Here is a 27,212-nt window from a genome sequence, read left to right as displayed (position 1 = left end):
CAATTTTTGTAGAAATTGTGTTAAATATGATGGCTTTTATATTTAGACGGTTCAACGATATAATAAAAAGTAAGCAATTTTTCTGTAACTGTTACTCTTAAGATATTTTTTTATTATAATAAATTAAGAAGTACGCAAATGTATACAAACGGCATAGTTTATTTTTTCCTTTTTTTGGTTATTATCACTTGAAATATAAAACAGTACTGTTCACCTTAGCCTACATGCCCAAAAATCATGGAAGATTAAATGATCTTGATTGAGACTATGCACATTCAGAAACTCGTTAATAATTGGCTTTATTTTAATTTTTTTTTTGTAAAAATGAAACAAGATCTGCAGATCCCTCTTCCCAAAAATCAAAAATAATATTAAATTGTAACATATAACGACATTCCATCATTATTAAGAGTCCTTTATAAAACAAACTGGGCTTACTTGGTGCATACTGTGGCAATGAATTTAACAGAGTACAAGAGCGCTACTTCACTAACTAAACAACTGTTCAGTGGCTCGTTCTAGATCCCAATTGTATGATGAAAGGGCTACTCTTGCTTGATGTTCTTCTACTCCCATTTCGACTAATTTCCTTATTTTATCGTTAAAATCTTTATTTAAATCAGGACCTTAAACAAAAGAATACAAAAAGTTAAGCTTATTCAGGAAATTACAACTTTTTGATGAATTCTATTACAACCAACTGTTTTATCGACGCATTTCATTTTGAAAGGAACAAAATATCTGTTATTAATAATATACTATGTAGTCAAAACGAAACATTACATTTACTGTAAGTAAAATACTCTTTTATTATAAAAAAACAATGAAAAAATATCTATATCAGATAACTACAAAAAAGGGTAAAAATTTTAAGAAACTGAACTTTTAAAGTCATAAGTACACCAAAGGCAACATAAGGAACCTACAGGTAGTTATATGCAGTAATTTAATTAGCTTCCAATAGCAAAATAATTATAGTTTCATATTAAAATTTGTACGTGAAATGCCATAGAACAATAAGCATAATCTATCAGCTTCTCAGGATATCTTTATATTTAAAAAATATTAGTGAGATATCAAATCAATTTATAAAGTCAATGAAATCTAATATTTTTTAAACACAAGATATAAACATCTATGCTATGATAAAAATTAAAGAATATCCAATATTTTGTATACCTCCTGCATAAATATTTGTCCAATGGCGTGCCGTGGATTCGAACATTTCTAGGTTTTCTTTATACTGTTTAGCTACTACAGCATCTTGAGGATCATCCGGTTCAGCTGCTGAAAGTAGAGCTTGCAATGACAACAGAACCGTTCTTAATGTCATTGCAGCAGCCCTACAAAAGAAAATTAGCTTGTTAATACATGTAAACCTTAAACTTTTTCTTAACAATATCTCACCATTGATCTTTCAGGATGTCTAAACAAATTGCCCCAGTCACTGAAGATATATTGGGGTGCCATATCTTGGTTACAAAACGTACCTTAAAACAAGAGTATCTTAGATCAATTAAGAAATTTACTAAATATAAGATTATTATACTTTAGGTGGATTAAAAGGATATGTTTCTGGAACTTTTATTTCTAAAACAAAGTTTCCACCCTCATATGGAGTGTCAGGGGGTCCAGCAATCTCTCCTTTTAATTCTGTAAAGCTGTCATTAACAAGTTCCAATTTAATGGCACATTTTGCTACCTGTAATTGTGTAATTATAATTTTTGTTATTTAAATAAGAAACAGAAAAGGGAAATATGTATATTCTCCATGAAAAAAAATTGATAACCTCTAAACGTATTTATCAAAGCAAGTTATTTATGATATCAATGTAAATATATTCGAGATTAATTGCAACAAATACGTGGTCAAGTATGATTAAAAACAAGAGCTACAAAAATGCTGGTAAGTTTTTGAAATAAAAGAATATGGGAAAGATAAATACATTTGACATAAAGGCTTACCTCTTCACTTTTAATAACCTCTTTGAATTCCCTCTTTATTCTCTGTGCTGCAATATTTGCCATAATTTTTAATTATATTTTCAGTTAAAAAGCATTTCAATTTCAAAAAAGGACGTTGGTCGTTCTTCTAATTAATAAATATGACAATGTAACAAATTTTAACCAAATTTATTTTCACTAGTAATTTTACAATTCAGTTTTGAGTTCTTACTAAAAAGTTGGTGGCACTTGTTTTTTTAAGATGTATGATGTAGCCAACTTAAGAGTCCCAAGTTTTAAATTATTAAAAACATTGTAGGACATTTAAAGGGAAGAAAATTAGTAACCCCTTAAAAGACTATTATTTTGCGCTCTAAATAAAATTTACGTTAATTATGTTGTTTACGAGAGTTGTGTAATAAAACTGTAATAAAAATAAGTATAGTTACCAAACTTGGCGCGTTAAAGGTCGAAAACATTAAATTGACCTTGGAAAATTATTCGCTCATCATTGGTCGTCTTTTGTAGTTATGACGGTGTCCGCTCCACCGGTTTTAACTAAGCGACTGTTGTGGACAAAACTTGAGATTGACAACTCTGAAACGCAGTCACAACCGAAATTATTATTAAGTAGGATGCCTAACATTAAAGTGTTTAGCGGGACTTCGCATCCTGACTTAGCCCAAAGAATAGTTGATCGACTTGGCATTGATTTAGGGAAGGTCGTCACTAAAAAATTTAGTAACTTGGAAACATGGTATGGTTGTTTATATTTGATAATCTTCGTTTCTTTTGGTTTTTACATATTTTTAAAACATACTTGATCTACATTGTTAATGCAAATTACTATATTCACAACGTGCAAACGTGTCATGGAGCTGATAAGCAATTTAATTTTATTTCAGTGTTGAAATAGGTGAATCAGTCCGAGGAGAAGATGTATACATTGTACAGTCAGGTAGTGGTGAAGTTAATGACAACTTAATGGAATTACTTATTATGATCAATGCTTGTAAAATTGCCAGTGCCAGTAGGGTAACAGCTGTTATTCCTTGTTTTCCATATGCCCGACAAGATAAGAAAGATAAGGTAAGATCCAACGTTATAAGTAGATTTTGTAGGAAAGCAATTTTCGGTTATATAACCGGATCTTTTTTTTGTGCTTTCACAGTTTGTTTAAATAAGTGTTTATTTGTTTCTTCCTGTGCATTTTTTATTTATTTTAGTAATTACAAATTCAGATTGCATTATGTACATTAACTTTTTCCTTCTTTAGTTTGTAGTAGCACTTTAAATATTGGCATAATTAGAAATATGAAATTATATGCTTGTTGAAACAAACAAAAATTATAAGGAGAGTGTGAGGAATTTATATGAAGCATACTGATGCTATAAAAAATTTTAGGGAACTAATAATGATGACAAAGAAAGGCTTATAGAAAAATGGAAATCAATTGAATGGAAATACAGGGTAATATTTGTAATACATTTAGCTCAATGGGTTGCTTTTGTTTTTGTCACTATGCATTTAACATTTATATTAATAGTTTTAAAAAAGGGAAGCTTTCTAGTATAATTATTTATGTTCAGTTATATAAAACGACACATAGGATATCTTTATATTTAAAAAATATTAGTGAGATATCAAATCAATTTATAAAGTCAATGAAATCTAATATTTTTTAAACACAAGATATAAACATCTATGCTATGATAAAAATTAAAGAANGGAATTGCCACTAAAATAAGGGAGACTATGCTACTGCAAGCTTTGCCAAAGTATTCATCCTTTTTGACACGTTGAAAGTATATTTCTGGAAGTTCATGGAGGCTATAAGCAAGCTGGATGATGAAAAATAATTTCATGACAAAACTCATTGGTGGTGGATAATCTGACCACAAAAGAGCAACCTAAAATCATTAAACATATAACCATAATGTAAGAGGTTATTAACTTGTTTACATACATCAGGCAAGTAACTTTCTCTTATAATAATATCCAAGCCCCATATGGTAGAAATAGCATAGAAAACAGAGAGATGACCACTGGTTGTGAATATTGCCAGCTTTGATTTAGAAAGATGCATTTTCTTGGTAATTTTCTGAAGGGAATGTTTTTCATTAATAAAAAAACTAATCATAAACTGATTATCACTTACATCCAAAACATATTCTTGAAAGACTGCATGAATAACAATGCAAATTAAACTATAAAAGAAAACAGCTGCCCAATCCTTAATTCCAGATTGATAAAGTGGAATTTCCCCTACAGCACCACTAGTTGCATTGTGCTGAAGTGCAATAAAAATTGACGCTATTGGGGAGGTGGCCTAAAACATATTTCACATAAAATCAGGCAGTACTTCTCTTAAAATAAACGTCTAACCTATAACATATGTGGCATTATATCTCTGACAATACACTTTCTACAAGTATTTTACTATGAAAATAAACACAAGGGGCTCACCTGTATCATTAAGGCCACAACGAAAACCATTGCAATGCAGGATACAATATCTGCATGGTTTTGGATAATAAATTCATGACTAAAAACAGGAGGGTTTTTGTTGGAACTTTTTCTCACAGGTTTCACCATATTTTTAAATAACCGCTAAATAAATCTAATAAAATAATTATTTCGTTATGAATATATTTAAATCTGCACACACTTTAAATTTTAAATAACACTTATTAAAAAATGTTGACAAGATTGAACTGTTAACCAGTCAATATATGCAGTATTCAATTGAAAATAACAAAAATATTTTTTAGTATCAGAAATTAAAAGTTCTGATAACTATGTTTCTTAATTAAGCTTTTCACTGACGTTATTCGTTGACGTTCAGAAGAATTTAATAAACATATTTATATCATTTAGCATTGCTTACCACACTGGATGATGACAGAAGACGATTGTTTGATTATGTTTTTCATTATAATATTACACAGAGTCAGGTCAAAGCATTAAAGGTTGCGCTATATCTAATTACGAAAATAATGTGTTATTGTTTGATATGCAATAAATAAACAAATTAAAAGTAACTTGAGCAGTGCAATCGATTTTATTTATTATTATAGATTCACTTTTATAATGGCCAAAAAAGAAACTAATTAAGTACCTATTATTAATTAGTTTTATTTTTAACAAAACTTGAGCTTCAAAAATGTGGCACCCTGTAGAGTACTTTCAATTCCAATACTCTTTCGTTAACTTTGGGATATTTTATAAATTTTTAAAAATTCCAAAGATAGATAATTAAGCAATTAATTCATTCATCGTTTGCTTTTATTATTATTAACTGTTAATATTGATACTAACAATTACAATTTTTATTCCTTTTAAAAACCGTTTGCAACTATGTAGGTATATAAGTTAAAAGTTAAAAAGAGTCTGCTATTTTTTGGTTTTATTAATGAACTTTTATAAGTGAGAATTTCGTTTGAGTACAACGGTGTCTCTCTTTTTTCACAGAGCAGAGCCCCAATTTCGGCAAAATTGGTGGCGAATATGTTGTCGGTGGCTGGAGCGGATCACATCATAACTATGGACCTGCACGCTTCCCAGATCCAGGGATTTTTCGATATACCAGTGGATAATTTATATGCAGAACCTGCCGTATTAAAATGGATTAAGGAAAATATATCCGAATGGAGGAATAGTATTATTGTCTCGCCGGATGCCGGAGGTGCAAAGAGGGTCACGTCAATTGCTGATAGACTGAACGTCGAATTTGCTTTGATTCACAAAGAAAGAAAAAAAGCGAACGAGGTTTGTTAGTTCATTTATTTATAAATTCATTTATATGTCTGTTATTGTGTTGTTTCTACTTTTGTTTGTCAATTGTTCTTATTGCTTTCTGTGCAATTGTTTTCTTTTAAGATGTTTTGTTAATAGTTATCCTTTAAATCTTTTTCCAGGTTGCGTCTATGGTTCTCGTCGGCGATGTTAAGGATAGGGTTGCGATCTTGGTAGACGATATGGCAGACACGTGTGGTACAATCTGTCACGCTGCGGAAAAACTAATGGAAGCCGGTGCCACCAAAGTTTACGCGATATTAACTCATGGTATCTTTTCTGGTCCCGCGATTTCCCGGATCAATAACGCTTGTTTCGAAGCTGTTGTCGTAACAAACACGATACCCCAAGACGAACATATGAAGCAATGCTCTAAAATACAGGTAATATTTTTTAATTTTTTTTTTAAATTTATTTAAACGCCAAGGAGCGAATTAGTTAACCATTTGAATTATTTGTAAAGATGTTACGCTGTGGCAAAACACGAACACTCTGTATCGAATTAATTAATATTATTTAAATTTAAATGATCAAATACATATATACATTTACAATTATTTTTGCGAAAGTAACTTCCTGTTTTATAACGTACTTACGTAAATGATCTCACATATTTTGTAATAATTTCATTATCATTATTACTATGTTTTCTGTTTACGAATAAGCTTATCAAATTTTGTTGCAATTTACATACCCACAAATTAATAAAATAATACAGTTGTATTAGATGAATATCTAAAAATGTAATCTTCATTAACCCTCGTTTACAATGAATTAATGTAATCATTTAAAATAGTCTAATTGCCAACCGAGATGTAAAGTTGGTTGCCTACACATACATATGTTATAGCACTAAGGACTTTGGTTGACTTACGTACCACCCACAATATTTCCTTACTTAAGCGCTAATTATTTTATCGTTTTTCAGTGTATAGATGTATCAATGATGTTTGCAGAAGCTGTAAGGCGAACACACAATGGAGAATCAGTATCTTATCTATTTTCTAACGTTCCCTATTAGACATGTAGTAGAAATAATAAGTCTTTCAATTTTATTTCCTGTAATTTTAAAACAATCGCAAACAAGATAGGGCGCAATTTCTATTTTCGAATCTCTGAGTCCAATAGGTCTACAATTTTTAGTTTTTTTTTTTTTTAACGTAAAAGGTTGATTTTATTACAATATGTATATGTAGTATACTTAATGTGGCGCAACGATTAATTGAAAAACATTTTTTTACATCAACAATGTTAATATTATTCTTTTGTTATATACATAGTTAAAAAAAAAAACGACTCAAATAGAATATGTTTTATTTAACGTTGTTTTTTCAACTGTTAAGAACATTGTTTTAGTTTGGGATGAACTTGTAGAGTTGTAATTTCTTAAGAAGCCTGTCTGCATTATTATGATTTATATACAACGATGACTATAATAAACAAAATTCAATAATCGATCTTTTAAATGTAGTTTTATTATTGGTTGTCATTTGGTATAAGTGTACAGATAAATAAATTTATAACAGTAACAAAATTATTTCAACAAAATGGGAATCTACTTTTTAATAAGGAATTAATTATACTAATTACGCCTTTTGAACTCCTGGGGGTAGCGGGATGTCAAACACAATCGGTAAATTGTTTGGTATATAATTAATATCACAAGTAGTTGCATTTATGAATATTATTTTTCCATCAGTTGTTACTCCATATCCTGATATATAAAGAAAGTTATTTAATTTGTTGAGAAATAAAATTTAATAATTAATAAGTGCACCTTCATGTATGTGTCCAAAAACGTGATATTTCGGTTTTATCCTTTTCTGTACTGAATTTAATAGTTCAACACAGCCTGCACGTACCCCAGAACAGGTCAAATCACCATGACCAACTGGTGGAGTATGAGTAATTAAAACATCAACATTTTCAGGTATTAAATTCCACTTTTCAAGGCATTTTTCACCCCTTGGTAAATTAAACGCCCATTTGCAAAATTCTGGTTGCCTGAAGTTATTTAAAAACTAAATTAAGAAGATTGTTATACAGTAACAAGTACAGTAAAACAAAATATATTAATTAGACCTGTACACACCAAGGGGTGCCATATATTTTTATTCCATAAATCTCCACCATGGAGTCTTCCAAATATGTACAATTTGTTAAACACTTCTTTGCATTTACAGCCTTAACTGCCTTGTTTAATTCTTCTTTTTCCATCCCCAAAGTGGGTATTTCCTCTTCAAAAATGCTACCTGCATGCCTTGAACAGTGATCATATGTTTTTTTAAAAATATGAACAAAAGAAGGATCAAAACTAAGTTCGTGGTTTCCAGCTATCACAATTTTGTGTTTGTGAGGTAAACTTCCTTAAAAATAAGTCAACTTTACAAAATATACACACTAAAAATTAAAATAAATTACCTAACCACTGGTTAAATTCTTGTACTTCGCCCTCCTGACCACATTTTGTAAAATCACCAGCATGAACAAACACATCCCCATCTGGAATATCGAACTTAATGTAGTGAGTAAGTGAATGAGTGTCACTCATACAAACAAACCTAACTTTGTTAGGTTCGACTGGTTTTGATGGAGGTTTTACATTGAGTTTAAACACTTTTTGTTCTTGTGATAGTTCTCGCCAAGCCGCACTAGGGTTGTTTGCCAAAGGATGAACATCTACGTTTGGCATAATAGAATTGATAAGAGAAAAATTATATTTCTTCTGAAAAAAATTTTAAAGTGAAATGGAATTATTCACTGTATTGAAAAAAGTACGTTTTTATTAGTGTGTAATACATAAAAATTTGAAATTTCTTCAATTATAAAATGCTTTGTTTGAGGTTAAAAGTAACAATTAGCAATCGCATGGAAGTGACTCACATACCAGCATCACACTAGTTAAGTGTCAACCATACCAAATTTATTATTTAATTACGGATGTCAGTTACTCTAAAAGAAAGATCAACATGGAATAAGTGACGAGGTACTGTTGTCTTTCATAAAGAATCTAAAATACAAATTAAACCACATGCCATGATGCAGAAAAGATTTAAAATATCATTGTTTCCATATTTATCTGAAAATTGATTGGCATCACTTCATAAGTTCCTTGCATTGGTTGGAATTTTTTTTTATCATATGGTGCCATTTGCGTTCAAAACAAGTACCAATGGATTTGAAGAATATATATGGGCGGAAGATACAGAAATATAGTTGGTGAGTTAATTAAAACCTTTGAAAAACCTAAACTTTTCTTCTAGTTTATAATTAGTAATAGTAAATTCACAAAATGGTACTTGTTATGATTTATGGTTGATTGTTTTGTGAGATCGAATATAAATTATTAGAAGATAAATTGCACCAATGTTTATTTACTACCTAGAAATTGTGCCATATCTGAATAATTCCTCAATAAAATTGGTACTATTTTAATTGAGCTCAATAAATTGACATATTTCCCTGGAACACTTCTGGAAACACCACGTATACACGACCACTAGGCTCTTAAGAGAATAGCATGAAATAAATACGAGTTAAAAAAAAGTAAAATTTATTCTCTTAAACATTTATAATATGTATTTATATTCGATATATATATATGTGTGTATTTATAGACTTACAAAGTCTAGTACATAAAAATTGTCTTTTTTTATAAAGACTGATAGCAGAGAGAATATTTTTATGTCATAACAACCTTGAAATACTGCGTGTTAAGTCAATGTTACTTGAAATAATGCTTTTCTTTGTTAAACATTGAGGGGGTAAATATACTGAACAAAGCAAAAAATTTCATCCTATAAAAACAGACTCTGATATCCTTTTCGCAACGTATATTTATCGCAATTTTTTAGTCAGAAAGTTTATGGCAAACGGCCTTGGAATTTACGATTTGTCAAAAATATATACATATAGATAGAGTCCGATCCTATTTGGCGTAATTTTTTGTTAATAAGCACTTGCTTCTTTTGAAGAACAACGTTTTACGATTATTTTTATTATTATTATTAATAACGCTGATGTCTGCATTTGAAAGATAATTTTAAGGTCTTTTGTATCAACAATTTCGGCCTTATTTAATCTTGTGCTTTCTCAAATTTTTGTTGGTGTTTTGATCAACTTCGGGTAAATCAGACTCGTCAACGCTACCTTTCTTGGCTGAAAAATAAAAAATAAGTTAATGTAATTCAATTAAAAGAAATCATAAACAAAATACATTTCTTTGATTTGTCTTTCTTCAAACCCTTAGACTTGGAAACTGTAGTGTAAACTTTATTTTCTCTAGCTTTTGCCAACTCTTGATTAATTAAACTGCAAGTTAAGTACCTAAAAATGAAAATAAATTGAATAACATTTACTATATTGTGCCAATATAGAAAACTTACACTTGCAAACCTAAAATAATGCCAAGCAAACCCAGTCTTACAGGAGCTGTGTTAAAATATCCTGCTTGGTAATCAAATTCTGTTTGTTCATGTAAAGCCAATCCATACCAAAGGGTGAGAACTGCAAGGATAATACTTCCCAATCTTGTGAGTATTAAAGCCACCAAAGTAACAGCACTTGTTGCTAAGAGAAAACAAAAATTAATATACATGATTAATTTGGTAGGTTAACAATGCTACACCTTTTGTGAACTTTTCATCCTTGTCAACAGTCTGAATAAGTTGACCAATATGATGAACCAGTTCAGATGTGTAGTGAAGTACAAGAAGACATATGAGAAGCCTGTTGAAGCTGTGAAATGCAATTTCATTAATTAATATTGTTATAACCACAATAACAAAGAAAATTAAAGATGATATTAATTTCATACTTTAAGAAGTAAGGAATTGCCACTAAAATAAGGGAGACTATGCTACTGCAAGCTTTGCCAAAGTATTCATCCTTTTTGACACGTTGAAAGTATATTTCTGGAAGTTCATGGAGGCTATAAGCAAGCTGGATGATGAAAAATAATTTCATGACAAAACTCATTGGTGGTGGATAATCTGACCACAAAAGAGCAACCTAAAATCATTAAACATATAACCATAATGTAAGAGGTTATTAACTTGTTTACATACATCAGGCAAGTAACTTTCTCTTATAATAATATCCAAGCCCCATATGGTAGAAATAGCATAGAAAACAGAGAGATGACCACTGGTTGTGAATATTGCNTGGCAGGTATATATATATATATATATTCATTCAAATTTCTTTACTGTTTAATTTCGGAATATTATCATTTTAATTTCAAGTTGTTAGGCTGAAATTTTGAAGTTGTGTAGAAAACTGAGACAATACCGTTTTCTATAACTTTATAGGATTAGTAATTTTTTATTAATAAAGGATTTTTAAAATCAGAATTATTCTGTTACAACTCAGTTGCTGTTTTCTACATGTAGTTTCATTTTCTTTATTTTATTACAGGGTTAGCTGGAGGTGCGGATGCGGCATACATTTTCGAAGAGAAATTTTCAATTAAAGATCTGCAACAGGACGTGTACCATATGGCCACCAAAATGGCCGAAGGGGTACAACGTGGTCTGATACTGCGCAATGAAAGGGCCAGCGAGAATTATAATACCGATTTTATTTATCGTCTTTACTGTGAAGAAGGAAAAGGATTGTTTAGTGCCAGGATGAACGTATTAGGTTCGACTTTTACTCTATTCATTTATTGGATTATAAAAAATTAATTAGTTTTTAAATGCTTTGGGAGGTGTTACGTCTTGTAAATAACCCTGACATTTGGTAAGACCACCAATGCAGAAGAAATCCAGGAAACTTATATTATCTAAAGATATTAGTAAAATACAAATTTTTAAAGAGTATATTTTTAGGTCATATGCAGCAAGGTGCTTCTCCTACTCCCTTTGATCGTAACTTAGGAACAAAACTGGGTTCAAAAGCGGTCGATTGGATAGGCGAGACGTTAAATAGAAATACAAAAGAAGGGGTTACCAGATGTACAACCCCCGACACTGCAGTCTTGCTTGGAATAGTTCGTAGGCAGTACAAGACGAGCAACTTACTAGATCTGAAAAACGAAACTAACTTCGAGTAAAAGAGCTTAATATTCTTAATGATTTATCGTAATTTTTAACTCTTAATTAAATTAATGTTTAATTTTTTTTTCTAGGTATCGTATTCCCAAACAAGAGTGGTGGTTGAAATTAAGACCTCTTCTACGTATTTTGGCAAAGCACGATTCTGCTTATGAAGAAGAAGGAATTTACATGACTGTAGAAGAACGTGTACTGGATGATATATAAGTACTCCAGCATATTAATTTTTTGAAAACTGTAGTAAACTTAGCACACAAATCATATAACGAATATTCTTAAGCATAAACAAGCAGTGACTTTGTTTTCTGATTTTCAAAATGTGGTGAACTTATATGCAGCAGTCTATACTAATTTTAATTTAAATACTTTANGATCGCAGTTGTTGTAAGGTACTTCTAACCACTTGGAAGATAGTTCCTGGTCATTGAAAGGTGACACTTACCACTTGGGGGGTATACAATCCCGCTAAAAATGGTCCCACGCGCGGACAGGGGACCCGCGTCCCCCACCGGCGTCGAATTACAATAGGGATGCACCATTCGAAAAATAAAAAAATTGTCTTTTTTTATAAAGACTGATAGCAGAGAGAATATTTTTATGTCATAACAACCTTGAAATACTGCGTGTTAAGTCAATGTTACTTGAAATAATGCTTTTCTTTGTTAAACATTGAGGGGGTAAATATACTGAACAAAGCAAAAAATTTCATCCTATAAAAACAGACTCTGATATCCTTTTCGCAACGTATATTTATCGCAATTTTTTAGTCAGAAAGTTTATGGCAAACGGCCTTGGAATTTACGATTTGTCAAAAATATATACATATAGATAGAGTCCGATCCTATTTGGCGTAATTTTTTGTTAATAAGCACTTGCTTCTTTTGAAGAACAACGTTTTACGATTATTTTTATTATTATTATTAATAACGCTGATGTCTGCATTTGAAAGATAATTTTAAGGTCTTTTGTATCAACAATTTCGGCCTTATTTAATCTTGTGCTTTCTCAAATTTTTGTTGGTGTTTTGATCAACTTCGGGTAAATCAGACTCGTCAACGCTACCTTTCTTGGCTGAAAAATAAAAAATAAGTTAATGTAATTCAATTAAAAGAAATCATAAACAAAATACATTTCTTTGATTTGTCTTTCTTCAAACCCTTAGACTTGGAAACTGTAGTGTAAACTTTATTTTCTCTAGCTTTTGCCAACTCTTGATTAATTAAACTGCAAGTTAAGTACCTAAAAATGAAAATAAATTGAATAACATTTACTATATTGTGCCAATATAGAAAACTTACACTTGCAAACCTAAAATAATGCCAAGCAAACCCAGTCTTACAGGAGCTGTGTTAAAATATCCTGCTTGGTAATCAAATTCTGTTTGTTCATGTAAAGCCAATCCATACCAAAGGGTGAGAACTGCAAGGATAATACTTCCCAATCTTGTGAGTATTAAAGCCACCAAAGTAACAGCACTTGTTGCTAAGAGAAAACAAAAATTAATATACATGATTAATTTGGTAGGTTAACAATGCTACACCTTTTGTGAACTTTTCATCCTTGTCAACAGTCTGAATAAGTTGACCAATATGATGAACCAGTTCAGATGTGTAGTGAAGTACAAGAAGACATATGAGAAGCCTGTTGAAGCTGTGAAATGCAATTTCATTAATTAATATTGTTATAACCACAATAACAAAGAAAATTAAAGATGATATTAATTTCATACTTTAAGAAGTAAGGAATTGCCACTAAAATAAGGGAGACTATGCTACTGCAAGCTTTGCCAAAGTATTCATCCTTTTTGACACGTTGAAAGTATATTTCTGGAAGTTCATGGAGGCTATAAGCAAGCTGGATGATGAAAAATAATTTCATGACAAAACTCATTGGTGGTGGATAATCTGACCACAAAAGAGCAACCTAAAATCATTAAACATATAACCATAATGTAAGAGGTTATTAACTTGTTTACATACATCAGGCAAGTAACTTTCTCTTATAATAATATCCAAGCCCCATATGGTAGAAATAGCATAGAAAACAGAGAGATGACCACTGGTTGTGAATATTGCCAGCTTTGATTTAGAAAGATGCATTTTCTTGGTAATTTTCTGAAGGGAATGTTTTTCATTAATAAAAAAACTAATCATAAACTGATTATCACTTACATCCAAAACATATTCTTGAAAGACTGCATGAATAACAATGCAAATTAAACTATAAAAGAAAACAGCTGCCCAATCCTTAATTCCAGATTGATAAAGTGGAATTTCCCCTACAGCACCACTAGTTGCATTGTGCTGAAGTGCAATAAAAATTGACGCTATTGGGGAGGTGGCCTAAAACATATTTCACATAAAATCAGGCAGTACTTCTCTTAAAATAAACGTCTAACCTATAACATATGTGGCATTATATCTCTGACAATACACTTTCTACAAGTATTTTACTATGAAAATAAACACAAGGGGCTCACCTGTATCATTAAGGCCACAACGAAAACCATTGCAATGCAGGATACAATATCTGCATGGTTTTGGATAATAAATTCATGACTAAAAACAGGAGGGTTTTTGTTGGAACTTTTTCTCACAGGTTTCACCATATTTTTAAATAACCGCTAAATAAATCTAATAAAATAATTATTTCGTTATGAATATATTTAAATCTGCACACACTTTAAATTTTGAATAACACTTATTGAAAAATGTTGACAAGATTGAACTGTTAACCAGTCAATACACACATATAAACTTCGTGATAAAGTGACGTTTTTATGGTGACGTATCCGGGTATCTACCGTTTTCCACAGCCTTTCAAACGATCTGATTGGCTATTTCACGAATACTCAATTTAATAAAGCGAACGGTGATTTCTAAATTGCCAACGACACTGCCAACGTGGTCTTTTGATTGTAATTTTCATTACGTTGACGGGATTATAAGGTCGCCTCAAATCAAAACAATAATAAATATCAATAATGTCACATAGGTGAAATTCTGTACATTCTACATTAAATAAATTACACAAAACTATGCTTGAATTAAATAGATACTTAATTGAGACGACTAAGTACAATCGAATAATTTACTCAAAATTAAATTTGAGCCGGTTACCATGGCAACCACGAGCGCAATAAATGAATTAAATTTCAATTCTTGGCATGATTTGTGTTGACTCAAAAATCATTACAATTACTCGCAAAAATATTTTGTGGGTATAGGTTACAAAAAATCAGTTATATTTTGAAATTATTTGTTATTGTGGCTAATTTGACAAATTCTATTTTTTGAACGTGTTCAGTTTAAAAACTGAACAAAATTACAGGATAAGTTCATATTTCTAAAAATTCTTGAAATTACTGAACCTATCTGGATACTTAAGAAACAACAAATGCCTTTTTTTAAAAGCGTATTATACATTTATTAAATTAATACATATGTACATAGTTACAAATAAAATTTTTGTCTGTAAAGTATATGACTTCTTGTTCTTTAGAGGCAACAAGAGGAAAACATAAAAATGGAAGATATAAATACATAATTACTTTATTTACATATTTGTAGTCAAATTATCTTTGTAACAAATTTTGTATATCGTCAGTTAATTGTTCAACGTAGCCATGGTCAAAAAAACTTTGAAACATGGCAAATTTTTCGCCCTCAGAAACGTTCGAAACCAAAGCATAAGCCACAGTTTCGACTCTTAATAAGTTCGTTCCTGATTCCAACGACCACCTATAGATTAAGGGGGCAGTTTTGGGAGAAATTTTAAATTTTTCAACGTGTGACACCAACGTATTACATAAATCCATCATTAAATATCTATCTGTTAAAACTATCACATCTAAAATAGTCGGCAAGTCCAAATCGAGCAATGGCACTTGTGGCCATTTAAAGTCCTTTTCCATTAAAAGTAATAAACATTTAAGAGATTTCCTCTCAACATTACACAACTTAACCCGGTCTTCCTGTGATTCCTTAAACATTCCTGACAATAACCGCTCAAAAAAGTCGCTTTGCTGGATAAGAAATTCCCTGTCAGCTTTTAAAGAAGTACCATCGTCCAGTTCAAAAGTCACCACTTTCTGACAACCATCCTTGATTTGATACTGATTATGATTTATTTTAAGTTCTACGGTTTCTAACGATACGTCGGTTTTGGGATTTTTTATCCCTTTTCTGGTTGCCACTGCACAAAGGCTCTTGATGCTTTTCCGTTGAAAATCCTGTTCACTCAGCAATTTTATTAAAATATCTAGTCCTCCATAGGTCGTCATGAACTTACCAAACAAAGTTTTATTTCTGGGGAAATAAAAATAAAAACAGAATTATACTCATTTAGCTATTGCAACTTTGATTTAGCACCAGATTAGTTAGTTTAACCCGGTGCTAATTCTAATAAGTATTTATACCTAATTATGTATGGGATGACCATTGAAAGTTTCTGTTTTAATGGAAGATTTCCCCTTATTAAACAATGAGCTATTTCACCACGACCAAAACTAGATTCGGCCAGTGAAGTGAATTTCTTCAATAAAGTCTGACCTACACCATTTAAGTAAACACAAACTGAACAAGCGTCTCCATGAATGTTCATTGTTAAATCATAAACGACTGGTATTATGTCTATTTGCATAAGGTGCAATAAATGTTCTTGGTGCCTGTTAAATAAAATATAATTCAGTCACATATGCAGTTGACAGCATTCCCGTACTCACTTAAGTATTTCTACAATTACTGGAAGACTTTCAACGGTATGAAAGACGCGGTTAAAAGGGCAGAAGAACTTTAAAAGAGTAACTAATAATTTGTATGAAACTAATTCTGTAACTACAGGCCTTTTTCTAGCGAACATTTTAAGTAACCCAACAATTTCACTGGAAAGTGCTATGTTTAGTGATGACGCTCCACTTGCAAATGAACAGGTGGCAGAGTCTAAAACAGAATTTTGACATTAGAAATTAGAGAATAGTACTAGGGCAACTTAGAACACACTAAGTACCTGCTTCACTTTCAAGATCAACGCGATAATTACTTTCATTATCATAAATAAATAGGGCTTCGTTTCCTTGGAATGTACAGTCTAGATCTTCCAATAATGAAGTAGCTTCATCTGCATCTTCAACTTCGCTACAAACGGGAGAATATTCGTCCGAATCGGATTCCTCAAAGCCAAGAAAATCTGCGAATTTCAGCGTTAGCTCAACAAATCAAAAAAAATGTTTTGCAACAAAGAAACCATTCTCGTTACAAACAGCAGGACTTGAAGGTGGCGTGAAACTGGGACCACTCGAAAAGGAAATTTCACTTCCTGAACTAGGACTAGCGCACCTTACGCCACCAGTTTCACAATCCTCTCTAAATAAAGATAACGATCCAGTTCCTATTCTGTCCGGTAAAAGTGTGACATTGAATACTTGGGTACATTTTATTTTCTTTTTGCGGCCTTCATTGGAAAAATATTTTCGTTTTTTGAATTCGTGCGTCACATCCAGATTAACTGAAGTACCCACCAGCCACTCAAGTTTTTCTTCAAGTGCCTTAATAATCCCATGTTTAATCATCATCTCCATCGATGTATCGTCGAACATACAACTCCTCAATCTTGAAATAATTAAGTAGCAATTTTTTAACTAAAACATAGTCGTTGGTAGATTGTATAGGCACGATATCAAAACGACTATAATTACGGTAATGTCCGATGGAGTTTGACTACTTCTTAAGAAGTCAATCAGAGCTGCAATAACGCCCAATTTTTTCATTTCTTCTCTATTTGCGGCGCATTGGATTAGAAAACATAAGCACTTTAAATATTCCCGTTTCTTCATTTCAGCTGTAAAACATTGAATCTAAACTAAACTATATTAAATAAGTTTGTTATTCGTATATACCATTCCTTTCGCTTTTTAAATTTTCAATTAATATTTTGGTTACTTCCGCAACCGGTAAGTCTGTGGTAACTGTTGATAAACGTACTAAATTCATTATAATTCGTACTACATCATAAGGGGAAAGAGTAGTTAATTTTCCTAGGTAACTTATGGCGCTTCCCCTAATCGTATTTTGGAGCTAAAAAATACTTTTTTATTTATACAATACTTTTGATAGCGTTCAGATTTGTGTTACCCCGAAAAGTATTTCGCGATACTCATATTTGGAATAGCAAAGCAAAAATCGTAATACATTCTTTAAAATGTCCTCGTTTTCTTTTGATTCCAACCATCCACTGGTGTATTTTATCAAAATTGTAGATGCAGCTTTAATTACTTCATGTTTTACAATTAATTCTTCTGCCACACTACCATTCAGAAGTTCCCTAAAAACAATTTTCTTTATACATGAAAAAATAATTTTTATAAAACCAGCTTTGCGTACCTTAACGCCCTAATTCCCATAATTATTGTAGCCTGAGAAAGTTTAACTTCAGACTCATCATCTGAATCGGCTGAATCTGATATAATTATTTTTACAATATTACTGACCAACGAGGGTTGTTTTTCAACCACGATATTTGCTAATCGCTCCCAGTGGTGACAAATATTGCCCACAATACGAAAAACTCTACCATATATACTATCAAGTTTATGATTTGATAATATTGAATCGAGATATGGCAATATACCATATTTTCGGACCTTAAAATAATTTTTCAGTAACATCTATTATTCCAATAATTAATTAAATTAAAGTTTATTAATTTGAATCGATGAAAAGATTAAATAAGTGCACGGCATAATTGTATTTTCTATTAAAATTTACTTTTGCTTATGTGAATGTATACTGAGTGTTTCGAAAAGGTTTCAAGAGATTATGGTAAAAGTCTAAAATGTGTTATCCTTTCTTTTTTAAAATTTTCAGTCTAGGCATAAAGATGTAGTTGAAAATTAGATATTATACAATTAAATAATCTGATAAAAAGATGACATTTAATTCACGTTCGGGCCCACTGAATTGAGCGTCGAAAGGTACCTTTTTGGAAAGGCTGGGGATGGTACCATTCAGAAGGTCTTGACCAAAGTTTTCCAAAAAGTTATTCCAATAATGTAATATTGAATTTACAGTTTAAATTTAGTTAAAAGAAAACAGCTGAAAACGACACTTTTCTTGAGTTTCCCAGAAACGAAAAATCAAAAAGTTCAATGGCCACATTTTGATGGTCACTGGTTTCCTATCATTTCTGAGTAACATATAATATTACATGCATTACAATGATTGGTTTCTTACCACATCTCTCGCACAGCTTTGGTCTAAACAGCAATTTCCTAATATGCTTAAAGAAATGTCTACCAAATTTGTATCTTTTTGTTGCAGACATAATACTAAATGTTTTAAGCATCCTTCTTCACGTAATTTTATGATGTTGTCTCTCTTATTTGGCCAATCTATCTCTTTTCTTATTGCAAACAGGATTTTTTTTAATCGACTCTCACCTTGAGGCTTTTTTAAAGATCTTATAGCACTTTGAAATAAGCCTTGCTCAGACATTATTCAAAATTATAACGAAACACAGAAGTATCTTCAAAATTTCTTCACTCGAAAATTAAAGTTTATCAAATTATTTTGACATACATATGTCACTTGTATTTACACGTTTAGTGGGCGGAGCTGTTACTATATCTGATTCGGATTTATCAGAGATTTTCAAAATGTGGTGAACTTATATGCAGCAGTCTATACTAATTTTAATTTAAATACTTTATTGGGTTTGGTAATTTTAATGATATATTCTTATTGTTTAACAATATGGAAATTCAATTTTGGAAGTTTAATAATTATTAAAAACTTTTACATTAATTTATATATTCTATGGGTACCTAAAACTTTTATTCTATGATTATGAAGATTTTGATTTAAATAGAAAGGTCACCTTGAAAAATTATACGAAAAAGGTTGATAATTTTTGGATAGTTGTAATTTCGACTATCTCTGTGCTGTTTTATATAAATATTATGAGTTTGGATTTTTTTTCATAAAGAATAACTTTTTTTGAATAGAGTAAGTGAACAAAATATTTTATAATCAACTTCGTTTTATTTTATTTTATTTTATTTGTATGCCTATTGCACTAACTTTGAATTTGAATATATTACAAAAGTTATAAATAACTAATATTTATTTTGTTCTGTTTACATAATAATAAACCACATTTTATATTTGGTTGGTTATATCTAATTTTTGAAAATTTATACCTACTAGAAATTGTTTCTAAAAATGTAATTGGTTTGATAACAAAAATTATAATATTTTACAATAAGTTTAAAGAAATAAAACATATTTTTATATTGCAACTTTTGTTACAGTATCACATTGCAATTATGACTGATAAATCTGGGCATAGATTTGTCGAGCAGGGGGCCCATAGGGGTAAAGGGGTGGCAGTGTTTACCAGTGGGGGTGACTCACAGGTATGTTATTTGTTTTATATCTTTTTGGTAAATTTTTGTACTTGTAACTTTATACATAGTTTATGTATTTCAATAGGGAATGAATGCTGCAGTCAGAGCATGTGTGCGAATGGGTATTTATTTGGGATGTAAAGTGTTTTTCATTAAAGAAGGATATCAAGGTAAAACTCATAAAAATTACAGTAATATATATAAATTCTCGTTTTTCTTTCTTTCTATTGTTTATAGGTATGGTTGATGGAGGTAACAACATAGTAGAGGCCAACTGGGCTTCGGTGAGTGGTATTATCCATAGAGGTGGTACTGTAATTGGATCAGCTAGATGTCAAGATTTCAGGTAAAAGAGGCTACTTTAAATTATTAATGTAATCTGATCAGTAGGAAATTTTCAGAGAGAGGCCTGGACGTCTAAAAGCTGCCAAGAATTTAGTGGAACGTGGAATTACCAACTTGGTTGTAATAGGTGGTGATGGTAGTCTTACTGGTGCTAACTTATTCAGGCAGGAATGGACCTCATTATTGGATGAACTTCTTCAAAATAGTAATAACAAAAAAAAAGTTTTTGCTTCTGCTTCTATAATCTCAATTTTTGGATAATCTGTTACTGCCTTTGAACTTTTGTTGTGCAGGTCAGATAACGCAAGAACAGAGGCAAAAGTATCCTATTCTTCACATTGCCGGGATCGTTGGCTCCATTGATAATGATTTTTGTGGAACTGATATGACTGTGGGAACTGATAGTGCACTACATAGGTATGAAATCATTTAATGGTGTTTAGAGCACTTGTACTCGTTATCAGTTTTTACAGAATTGAGTTTATTATTTCTTATAAATAATACTAAATTCAAGTTCTACAATGAATTTACCCCAGAATCGGCTCCAATGTATTTTTTTTGTGTGTTTGAAGGTAGTCAGTTCTTTAGTTATAATTTCAAGAGGGTTTGTAAAAATTTATTTGCATACCTATGAATAGTAAAATTACTGAGTTGAAATTATTTTTAAAAATTTGATTTTAAATATTAACTTTTATTAATCGTTCATTTCTTTTAAAAAGAATTATCGAGGCCGTCGACGCAATTGTAAGCACAGCTTATTCTCATCAAAGAACATTTATTATGGAAGTTATGGGAAGACATTGTGGGTAAGTTCCATGCCAAATATTTTTATCTCAAATTTTGTTAATTATGATTACTTTTATCTGATTTATATGTTATATTTGTTCACCTAATTTGTACATGGAAAAAAAATGATGTTTAAAGTACATTCATGCTTGATAATATAGGTATTGCAAAATTGAAGAACAAAAAATTTTTTTGAAGGAGGGTTTTAATTAAATTTTATAGGTATTTATCATTGATAACTGCTGTTACTTCTGAAGCTGATTATGTCTTTATTCCCGAATCTCCTCCGTTTGAGGATTGGCCGAAACGTCTTTGTGATAAATTAGAACAGGTATACTGAAAAAGGAAAAAAAAAATGGGATGAATATTTTGGATTTGTTTTCGTTTTTACAATAAAATATTAACTCGGAAAAAAATCAGGGTTTGCTTTCTTTTTTTAACAGCGATTTTCTTGCATGTCCAAAAAAATTAAATGAAATTTTATATTTGGATGTTTTTATGGAAATGTACAAATATTTTATGTTTAAGAAGGAAAGGAAAAAATTGTTCAGTATATTTAATAGGCCACAAAAAGATGGACCAATATACTGGACAATTTGTCCTTAAAATTTGATACTGCATTAAAACATGAAAAAATAAGCATGGTGTTTGTTTTTGAAAATTGTATGGCATGTTTAAAAATGAAAAGGCTACTTTTAAAAATAACAGTTCTTAATAATACAATAAGTGGTGACAGAACACCCTGTATTGTATTGAATTGGTCTTATAACATGGGAATAGAATAATGTAAGTCAGTTAAGTTAAAAGTCGTACTGTGCTTAGGTATTTCTATTATTCGTGCGTACTTTTTATATTGAATTCCAAAAAAGTAGTAGAACAACAAAACTATTTTGCAGTTATTTAGCACTAGTCAGCTCACTTGCAGCAGAAGCTGACTACGTCTTCATACCAGAGGATCCAGCACCTCCTAATTGGCCTGAAAAACTTTGTTCAAAAATTGGCCAGGTACAGATCATCATGTAATAACATTTTGTCGTTGTAAAAAACCAATCTGTATATATTGATTGTAGTCTTCCAAACTGTTTTTGAAATTTTCAGATATCTATATTCGTAAACAAAAAGAAGAAACGCTTCTTTTTACACCATAATTATATTCTAAATTAAATGAAAAGTTTCAATGTATCCACTAATTCTTGCCAGTCTTTATGAATGTTGCAGTTTTCTTTAATTTTTCGTGGAAGGTGCAATTAATACATTAGAAGCTTTTGTATAATACTTTTTATAAGATTTATCCCTTTTGTTTATTTTTTCCTTAGCTTTGAATTCTTATGTTGCACACAGTGGTGGAGGTTAATAAACCCAATTTAAAATGCACCTGTTTTTGTAAGTCTTTTTGCATAAAATTTTTGTTTTTTTTTTGGAAATAAGATATCTGTTAAATAATATTTTTCAGAAAGAAAAAAAAAACAACGTCTTCTTGTTTTTGATAAGCACAGTAACACAAAATTGAAACTGTTGAATATCTCTTCTTATGGCTTATAAATATTGCTTTATTTATTTGTTAATAAATAACATGGTATTGGGAATTTTGGGTTTGTTTTAATTGGCTTATTTACTAACAAATTAGCTTTCTGTTTTAACTGTTACAGTAATTTATTTAAAAAAAGTTAGTTAATAGTTTATTAGATGTACGTCCCGTTTTAGGAGCGTCAAGCAGGCCAACGTTTAAATATCATTATAGTTGCGGAAGGGGCTGTTGACCGTACAGGGAAACCCATAACAGCAGAACAAGTAAAGAAAGTTGTCGTTGATAACTTACATCAAGATACTAGGATCACTGTATTGGGTCATGTTCAAAGAGGTGGAAACTCCTCAGCTTTTGATAGAGTCTTGGTATGATCACAACCATATGTATATCTTAAGGATAGATTGTAGAGCTAGTTTTCCACTTATAGGGTTGCCGTATGGGTGCTGAGGCTGTTTTAGCCCTCATGGAGGCTACAGACGATACAGAGGCTTGTGTGGTATCTTTGGAAGGAAACCAAGCTGTAAGACTTCCTCTTATGGATTGTGTGTTACGTACTAAAGCGGTTGCCCAAGTAAGAAATATTTTTATTATAATTGCAATTTTTTAGCAATATTTTTAAGGCTATGGCAGATAAAAATTGGGAATTGGCTGTTGAATTACGTGGTAAATCGTTTAAACGTAATTTGGAAACGTATAAACTGCTTACGAGATTGAGGCCACCTATAAATTTGACTGAAGATAAAAACAAAAAGGTATGTTAGGAATATGTATTACAAATACGGAAATGAGCACAATCTCTAATTTGGACTAAACAATTTCAAATTTGATAGTTAATGTATTTTTGCCTGATTATTTTGTTTTAAATAACAAGTATAATAATTTAATATTTAACTTCTCTATTTTTTGCACCCAATATGTCGATAGGAACCAGTTAAGAAGGTATATTATTGAGCACATTTTTATAAAAAGAAAAATTGTTTGTTTTTTGCTTGAAACAGTTTTTTTTTATTTTCTGCAGCAAGATACATTGTGGCAGTCATCGGTAAGTGACAGAAAAAAGTAGTTGCATAAACGGGCTTTATTCTAAACGAAATTGATTTGTTGCTTTGTATATTTTCTACACAACTGCCACTAGATCTACTTAGAAATGGTTAAATTGTACCTATTATAAAGGCTTACTAATTTTCACAATTTATTTTCTACTAGTCTAACTTTGTCACAGTGCATTTTATTGTATAGCACCTGGGGGAAAGCACAATAGAACCAATTTATAGTAGAACATTTTTTTGTTGTTGTATAGCAATTCATTTAATAATTATTTTAAATGAAATTCTGTTTATAGGACGGGTACATAGTTGCAGTAATGCACATTGGAGCGCCAGCTTGCGGCATGAATGCTGCAGTTCGCTCTTTTGTGAGAAACTGTATTTATAGGGGAGATAAAGTATTAGGTATCCATGACGGTGTTGAAGGGCTGATTGCTGGAAATATTAAAGAGATGGGTACTTAAACTCTCTATATATTACTTTTTGGAGTTTATAGTAATTGTCACTATTATTTTACAGGCTGGTCAGATGTTACTGGATGGGTAGGAACAGGAGGCGCCAATTTGGGTACCAAGAGAGCTCTCCCTGGTCCCAGATTGGAACAGATGGCCGCCAAAATCAAGGAGTTTAACATACAAGCCCTTCTTATTATTGGAGGTTTCGAGGCTTATCAAACTGCCCTTATCATGACAGAAGCTCGTCAGCAGTATCCAGAATTGAACATAGCTCTGGTCGTAATTCCTGCCACTATTAGTAACAACGTTCCTGGTACAGAGTTTTCACTTGGTTGTGACACTGCCTTAAACGAAATCACGCAAATTTGTGATCGTATTCGGCAATCGGCACAAGGGACCAAAAGAAGAGTTTTTATCATTGAAACGATGGGTGGAAATTGTGGTTATTTAGCTACTTTGGCAGGTATATATATATATATACCCAATAATAATTGTATGTTTACTAGCTGTTACCCTCAACTTCGATTTCATCCGTGGGGAAACTTCCACAAGTTGTATTTTGAAAACTCATTTTATACAGCGGATTAAAGGAAAAGAANTTTTAAAAATATGAACAAAAGAAGGATCAAAACTAAGTTCGTGGTTTCCAGCTATCACAATTTTGTGTTTGTGAGGTAAACTTCCTTAAAAATAAGTCAACTTTACAAAATATACACACTAAAAATTAAAATAAATTACCTAACCACTGGTTAAATTCTTGTACTTCGCCCTCCTGACCACATTTTGTAAAATCACCAGCATGAACAAACACATCCCCATCTGGAATATCGAACTTAATGTAGTGAGTAAGTGAATGAGTGTCACTCATACAAACAAACCTAACTTTGTTAGGTTCGACTGGTTTTGATGGAGGTTTTACATTGAGTTTAAACACTTTTTGTTCTTGTGATAGTTCTCGCCAAGCCGCACTAGGGTTGTTTGCCAAAGGATGAACATCTACGTTTGGCATAATAGAATTGATAAGAGAAAAATTATATTTCTTCTGAAAAAAATTTTAAAGTGAAATGGAATTATTCACTGTATTGAAAAAAGTACGTTTTTATTAGTGTGTAATACATAAAAATTTGAAATTTCTTCAATTATAAAATGCTTTGTTTGAGGTTAAAAGTAACAATTAGCAATCGCATGGAAGTGACTCACATACCAGCATCACACTAGTTAAGTGTCAACCATACCAAATTTATTATTTAATTACGGATGTCAGTTACTCTAAAAGAAAGATCAACATGGAATAAGTGACGAGGTACTGTTGTCTTTCATAAAGAATCTAAAATACAAATTAAACCACATGCCATGATGCAGAAAAGATTTAAAATATCATTGTTTCCATATTTATCTGAAAATTGATTGGCATCACTTCATAAGTTCCTTGCATTGGTTGGAATTTTTTTTTATCATATGGTGCCATTTGCGTTCAAAACAAGTACCAATGGATTTGAAGAATATATATGGGCGGAAGATACAGAAATATAGTTGGTGAGTTAATTAAAACCTTTGAAAAACCTAAACTTTTCTTCTAGTTTATAATTAGTAATAGTAAATTCACAAAATGGTACTTGTTATGATTTATGGTTGATTGTTTTGTGAGATCGAATATAAATTATTAGAAGATAAATTGCACCAATGTTTATTTACTACCTAGAAATTGTGCCATATCTGAATAATTCCTCAATAAAATTGGTACTATTTTAATTGAGCTCAATAAATTGACATATTTCCCTGGAACACTTCAATACATATATACATTTACAATTATTTTTGCGAAAGNTTTTTAAATGCTTTGGGAGGTGTTACGTCTTGTAAATAACCCTGACATTTGGTAAGACCACCAATGCAGAAGAAATCCAGGAAACTTATATTATCTAAAGATATTAGTAAAATACAAATTTTTAAAGAGTATATTTTTAGGTCATATGCAGCAAGGTGCTTCTCCTACTCCCTTTGATCGTAACTTAGGAACAAAACTGGGTTCAAAAGCGGTCGATTGGATAGGCGAGACGTTAAATAGAAATACAAAAGAAGGGGTTACCAGATGTACAACCCCCGACACTGCAGTCTTGCTTGGAATAGTTCGTAGGCAGTACAAGACGAGCAACTTACTAGATCTGAAAAACGAAACTAACTTCGAGTAAAAGAGCTTAATATTCTTAATGATTTATCGTAATTTTTAACTCTTAATTAAATTAATGTTTAATTTTTTTTTCTAGGTATCGTATTCCCAAACAAGAGTGGTGGTTGAAATTAAGACCTCTTCTACGTATTTTGGCAAAGCACGATTCTGCTTATGAAGAAGAAGGAATTTACATGACTGTAGAAGAACGTGTACTGGATGATATATAAGTACTCCAGCATATTAATTTTTTGAAAACTGTAGTAAACTTAGCACACAAATCATATAACGAATATTCTTAAGCATAAACAAGCAGTGACTTTGTTTTCTTGAAAATTCAGCATTCATTTGTCTATTTCTAAAATACATTTTCGGTATAAGGATAATGAAAAAAACATTTTTTTTGATTAAGTAAGTTTATTTATTTTTGTAATAGATGTACACAAATATATTTATATTTTTATTGTAAAAACGTATTAAGTATTTTGTGAGTATTTATAACTAATTAAAACAGTGGCAATAATTACGACCGTTCTTTACTCTTACTTGAAAACCTAACACCATTTTAATTATTTTTTATCGTCACTGTTAATTTGCAAACTTCTTTTTTTTTTAATGTATAGGACGATTATTGTTTGATGGAGTTCTGGGATTTCTCACTGATTGCAGATTAATTAGTCAATTTTCG

General features: G+C 31.0%; 7 protein-coding genes across 11 annotated transcripts; 3 read left to right on the top strand and 4 right to left on the bottom strand.

The window, feature by feature from the left end:
* The first annotated feature begins 14 nt into the window (after positions 1-14).
* Positions 15-7,197, top strand: LOC108742332 (ribose-phosphate pyrophosphokinase 1). 3 transcript variants are annotated; one of them, XM_025976474.1, is made up of 7 exons: positions 15-69; positions 2,473-2,701; positions 2,850-3,033; positions 3,350-3,415; positions 5,417-5,713; positions 5,863-6,123; positions 6,669-7,197. In XM_025976474.1, the coding sequence occupies exons 1-7, from the start codon at positions 27-29 to the stop codon at positions 6,759-6,761; spliced, it is 1,173 nt and encodes a 390-aa protein (XP_025832259.1). In that variant the 5' UTR covers positions 15-26; the 3' UTR covers positions 6,762-7,197. The 3 variants fall into 3 exon arrangements, with proteins under 3 accessions (XP_025832259.1, XP_025832260.1, XP_018333011.1); XM_018477509.2 differs by lacking the exon at positions 15-69 and adding an exon at positions 1,832-1,906; XM_025976475.1 differs by lacking the exon at positions 3,350-3,415.
* On the bottom strand, positions 140-2,348 carry LOC108742335 (ubiquitin-conjugating enzyme E2-22 kDa). Its single transcript, XM_018477514.2, has 5 exons — positions 1,966-2,348; positions 1,550-1,702; positions 1,408-1,490; positions 1,180-1,343; positions 140-626 (listed from the first exon to the last, which is right to left on the bottom strand). Exons 1-5 carry the CDS (start codon positions 2,026-2,028, stop codon positions 490-492), a joined length of 600 nt encoding a protein of 199 aa, XP_018333016.1. The 5' UTR covers positions 2,029-2,348; the 3' UTR covers positions 140-489.
* A 32-nt stretch (positions 7,198-7,229) lies between the features above and the next one.
* LOC108742334 (UPF0046 protein C25E10.12) lies at positions 7,230-8,914 on the bottom strand. 2 transcript variants are annotated; one of them, XM_025976479.1, is made up of 5 exons: positions 8,519-8,914; positions 8,162-8,465; positions 7,833-8,106; positions 7,518-7,744; positions 7,230-7,454 (listed from the first exon to the last, which is right to left on the bottom strand). In XM_025976479.1, exons 2-5 carry the CDS (start codon positions 8,430-8,432, stop codon positions 7,327-7,329), a joined length of 900 nt encoding a protein of 299 aa, XP_025832264.1. In that variant the 5' UTR covers positions 8,433-8,465; positions 8,519-8,914; the 3' UTR covers positions 7,230-7,326. The 2 variants fall into 2 exon arrangements, with proteins under 2 accessions (XP_025832264.1, XP_025832263.1); XM_025976478.1 differs by having other exon boundaries at positions 8,162-8,912.
* A 644-nt stretch (positions 8,915-9,558) lies between these two features.
* Positions 9,559-14,625, bottom strand: LOC108742333 (translocating chain-associated membrane protein 1). Of its 2 annotated transcripts, XM_025976477.1 has the most exons (9): positions 14,273-14,625; positions 13,965-14,135; positions 13,850-13,907; positions 10,807-10,883; positions 10,557-10,750; positions 10,368-10,477; positions 10,126-10,309; positions 9,957-10,066; positions 9,559-9,898 (listed from the first exon to the last, which is right to left on the bottom strand). In XM_025976477.1, the coding sequence occupies exons 1-9, from the start codon at positions 14,399-14,401 to the stop codon at positions 9,813-9,815; spliced, it is 1,119 nt and encodes a 372-aa protein (XP_025832262.1). In that variant the 5' UTR covers positions 14,402-14,625; the 3' UTR covers positions 9,559-9,812. The 2 variants fall into 2 exon arrangements, with proteins under 2 accessions (XP_025832262.1, XP_018333013.1); XM_018477511.2 differs by lacking the exons at positions 9,559-9,898; positions 9,957-10,066; positions 10,126-10,309; ... (1 more) ...; positions 10,557-10,750; positions 10,807-10,883 and adding exons at positions 12,525-12,864; positions 12,923-13,032; positions 13,092-13,275; positions 13,334-13,443; positions 13,523-13,716 and having other exon boundaries at positions 13,773-13,907; positions 14,273-14,623.
* On the top strand, positions 11,134-12,094 carry LOC108742336 (ATP-dependent 6-phosphofructokinase-like). Its single transcript, XM_018477515.2, has 3 exons — positions 11,134-11,380; positions 11,569-11,788; positions 11,868-12,094. The coding sequence occupies exons 1-3, from the start codon at positions 11,236-11,238 to the stop codon at positions 11,998-12,000; spliced, it is 498 nt and encodes a 165-aa protein (XP_018333017.1). The 5' UTR covers positions 11,134-11,235; the 3' UTR covers positions 12,001-12,094.
* A 612-nt stretch (positions 14,626-15,237) lies between the features above and the next one.
* LOC108742330 lies at positions 15,238-19,387 on the bottom strand. The gene is made up of 10 exons (XM_018477506.1): positions 19,023-19,387; positions 18,174-18,433; positions 17,925-18,114; positions 17,690-17,867; positions 17,489-17,631; positions 17,038-17,431; positions 16,801-16,980; positions 16,517-16,733; positions 16,211-16,459; positions 15,238-16,100 (listed from the first exon to the last, which is right to left on the bottom strand). The coding sequence occupies exons 1-10, from the start codon at positions 19,281-19,283 to the stop codon at positions 15,368-15,370; spliced, it is 2,805 nt and encodes a 934-aa protein (XP_018333008.1). The 5' UTR covers positions 19,284-19,387; the 3' UTR covers positions 15,238-15,367.
* A 273-nt stretch (positions 19,388-19,660) lies between these two features.
* LOC108742331 (ATP-dependent 6-phosphofructokinase) lies at positions 19,661-27,050 on the top strand. The gene is made up of 16 exons (XM_025976484.1): positions 19,661-19,793; positions 20,099-20,203; positions 20,280-20,364; positions 20,432-20,540; positions 20,596-20,744; positions 20,833-20,956; positions 21,259-21,345; positions 21,548-21,656; positions 23,030-23,218; positions 23,281-23,424; positions 23,474-23,605; positions 23,872-23,895; positions 24,196-24,355; positions 24,419-24,817; positions 26,239-26,542; positions 26,622-27,050. Exons 2-16 carry the CDS (start codon positions 20,114-20,116, stop codon positions 26,752-26,754), a joined length of 2,238 nt encoding a protein of 745 aa, XP_025832269.1. The 5' UTR covers positions 19,661-19,793; positions 20,099-20,113; the 3' UTR covers positions 26,755-27,050.
* The last annotated feature ends 162 nt before the right edge of the window (positions 27,051-27,212 follow it).

The sequence above is a fragment of the Agrilus planipennis genome, unplaced genomic scaffold (assembly GCF_000699045.2).
Source record: "Agrilus planipennis isolate EAB-ADULT unplaced genomic scaffold, Apla_2.0 scaffold329, whole genome shotgun sequence".
NCBI classification, from domain to species: domain Eukaryota; kingdom Metazoa; phylum Arthropoda; class Insecta; order Coleoptera; family Buprestidae; genus Agrilus; species Agrilus planipennis.
The sequence above is the reverse complement of the archived record's forward strand: the minus strand, read 5'-3'. Positions and strand labels throughout refer to the sequence as shown.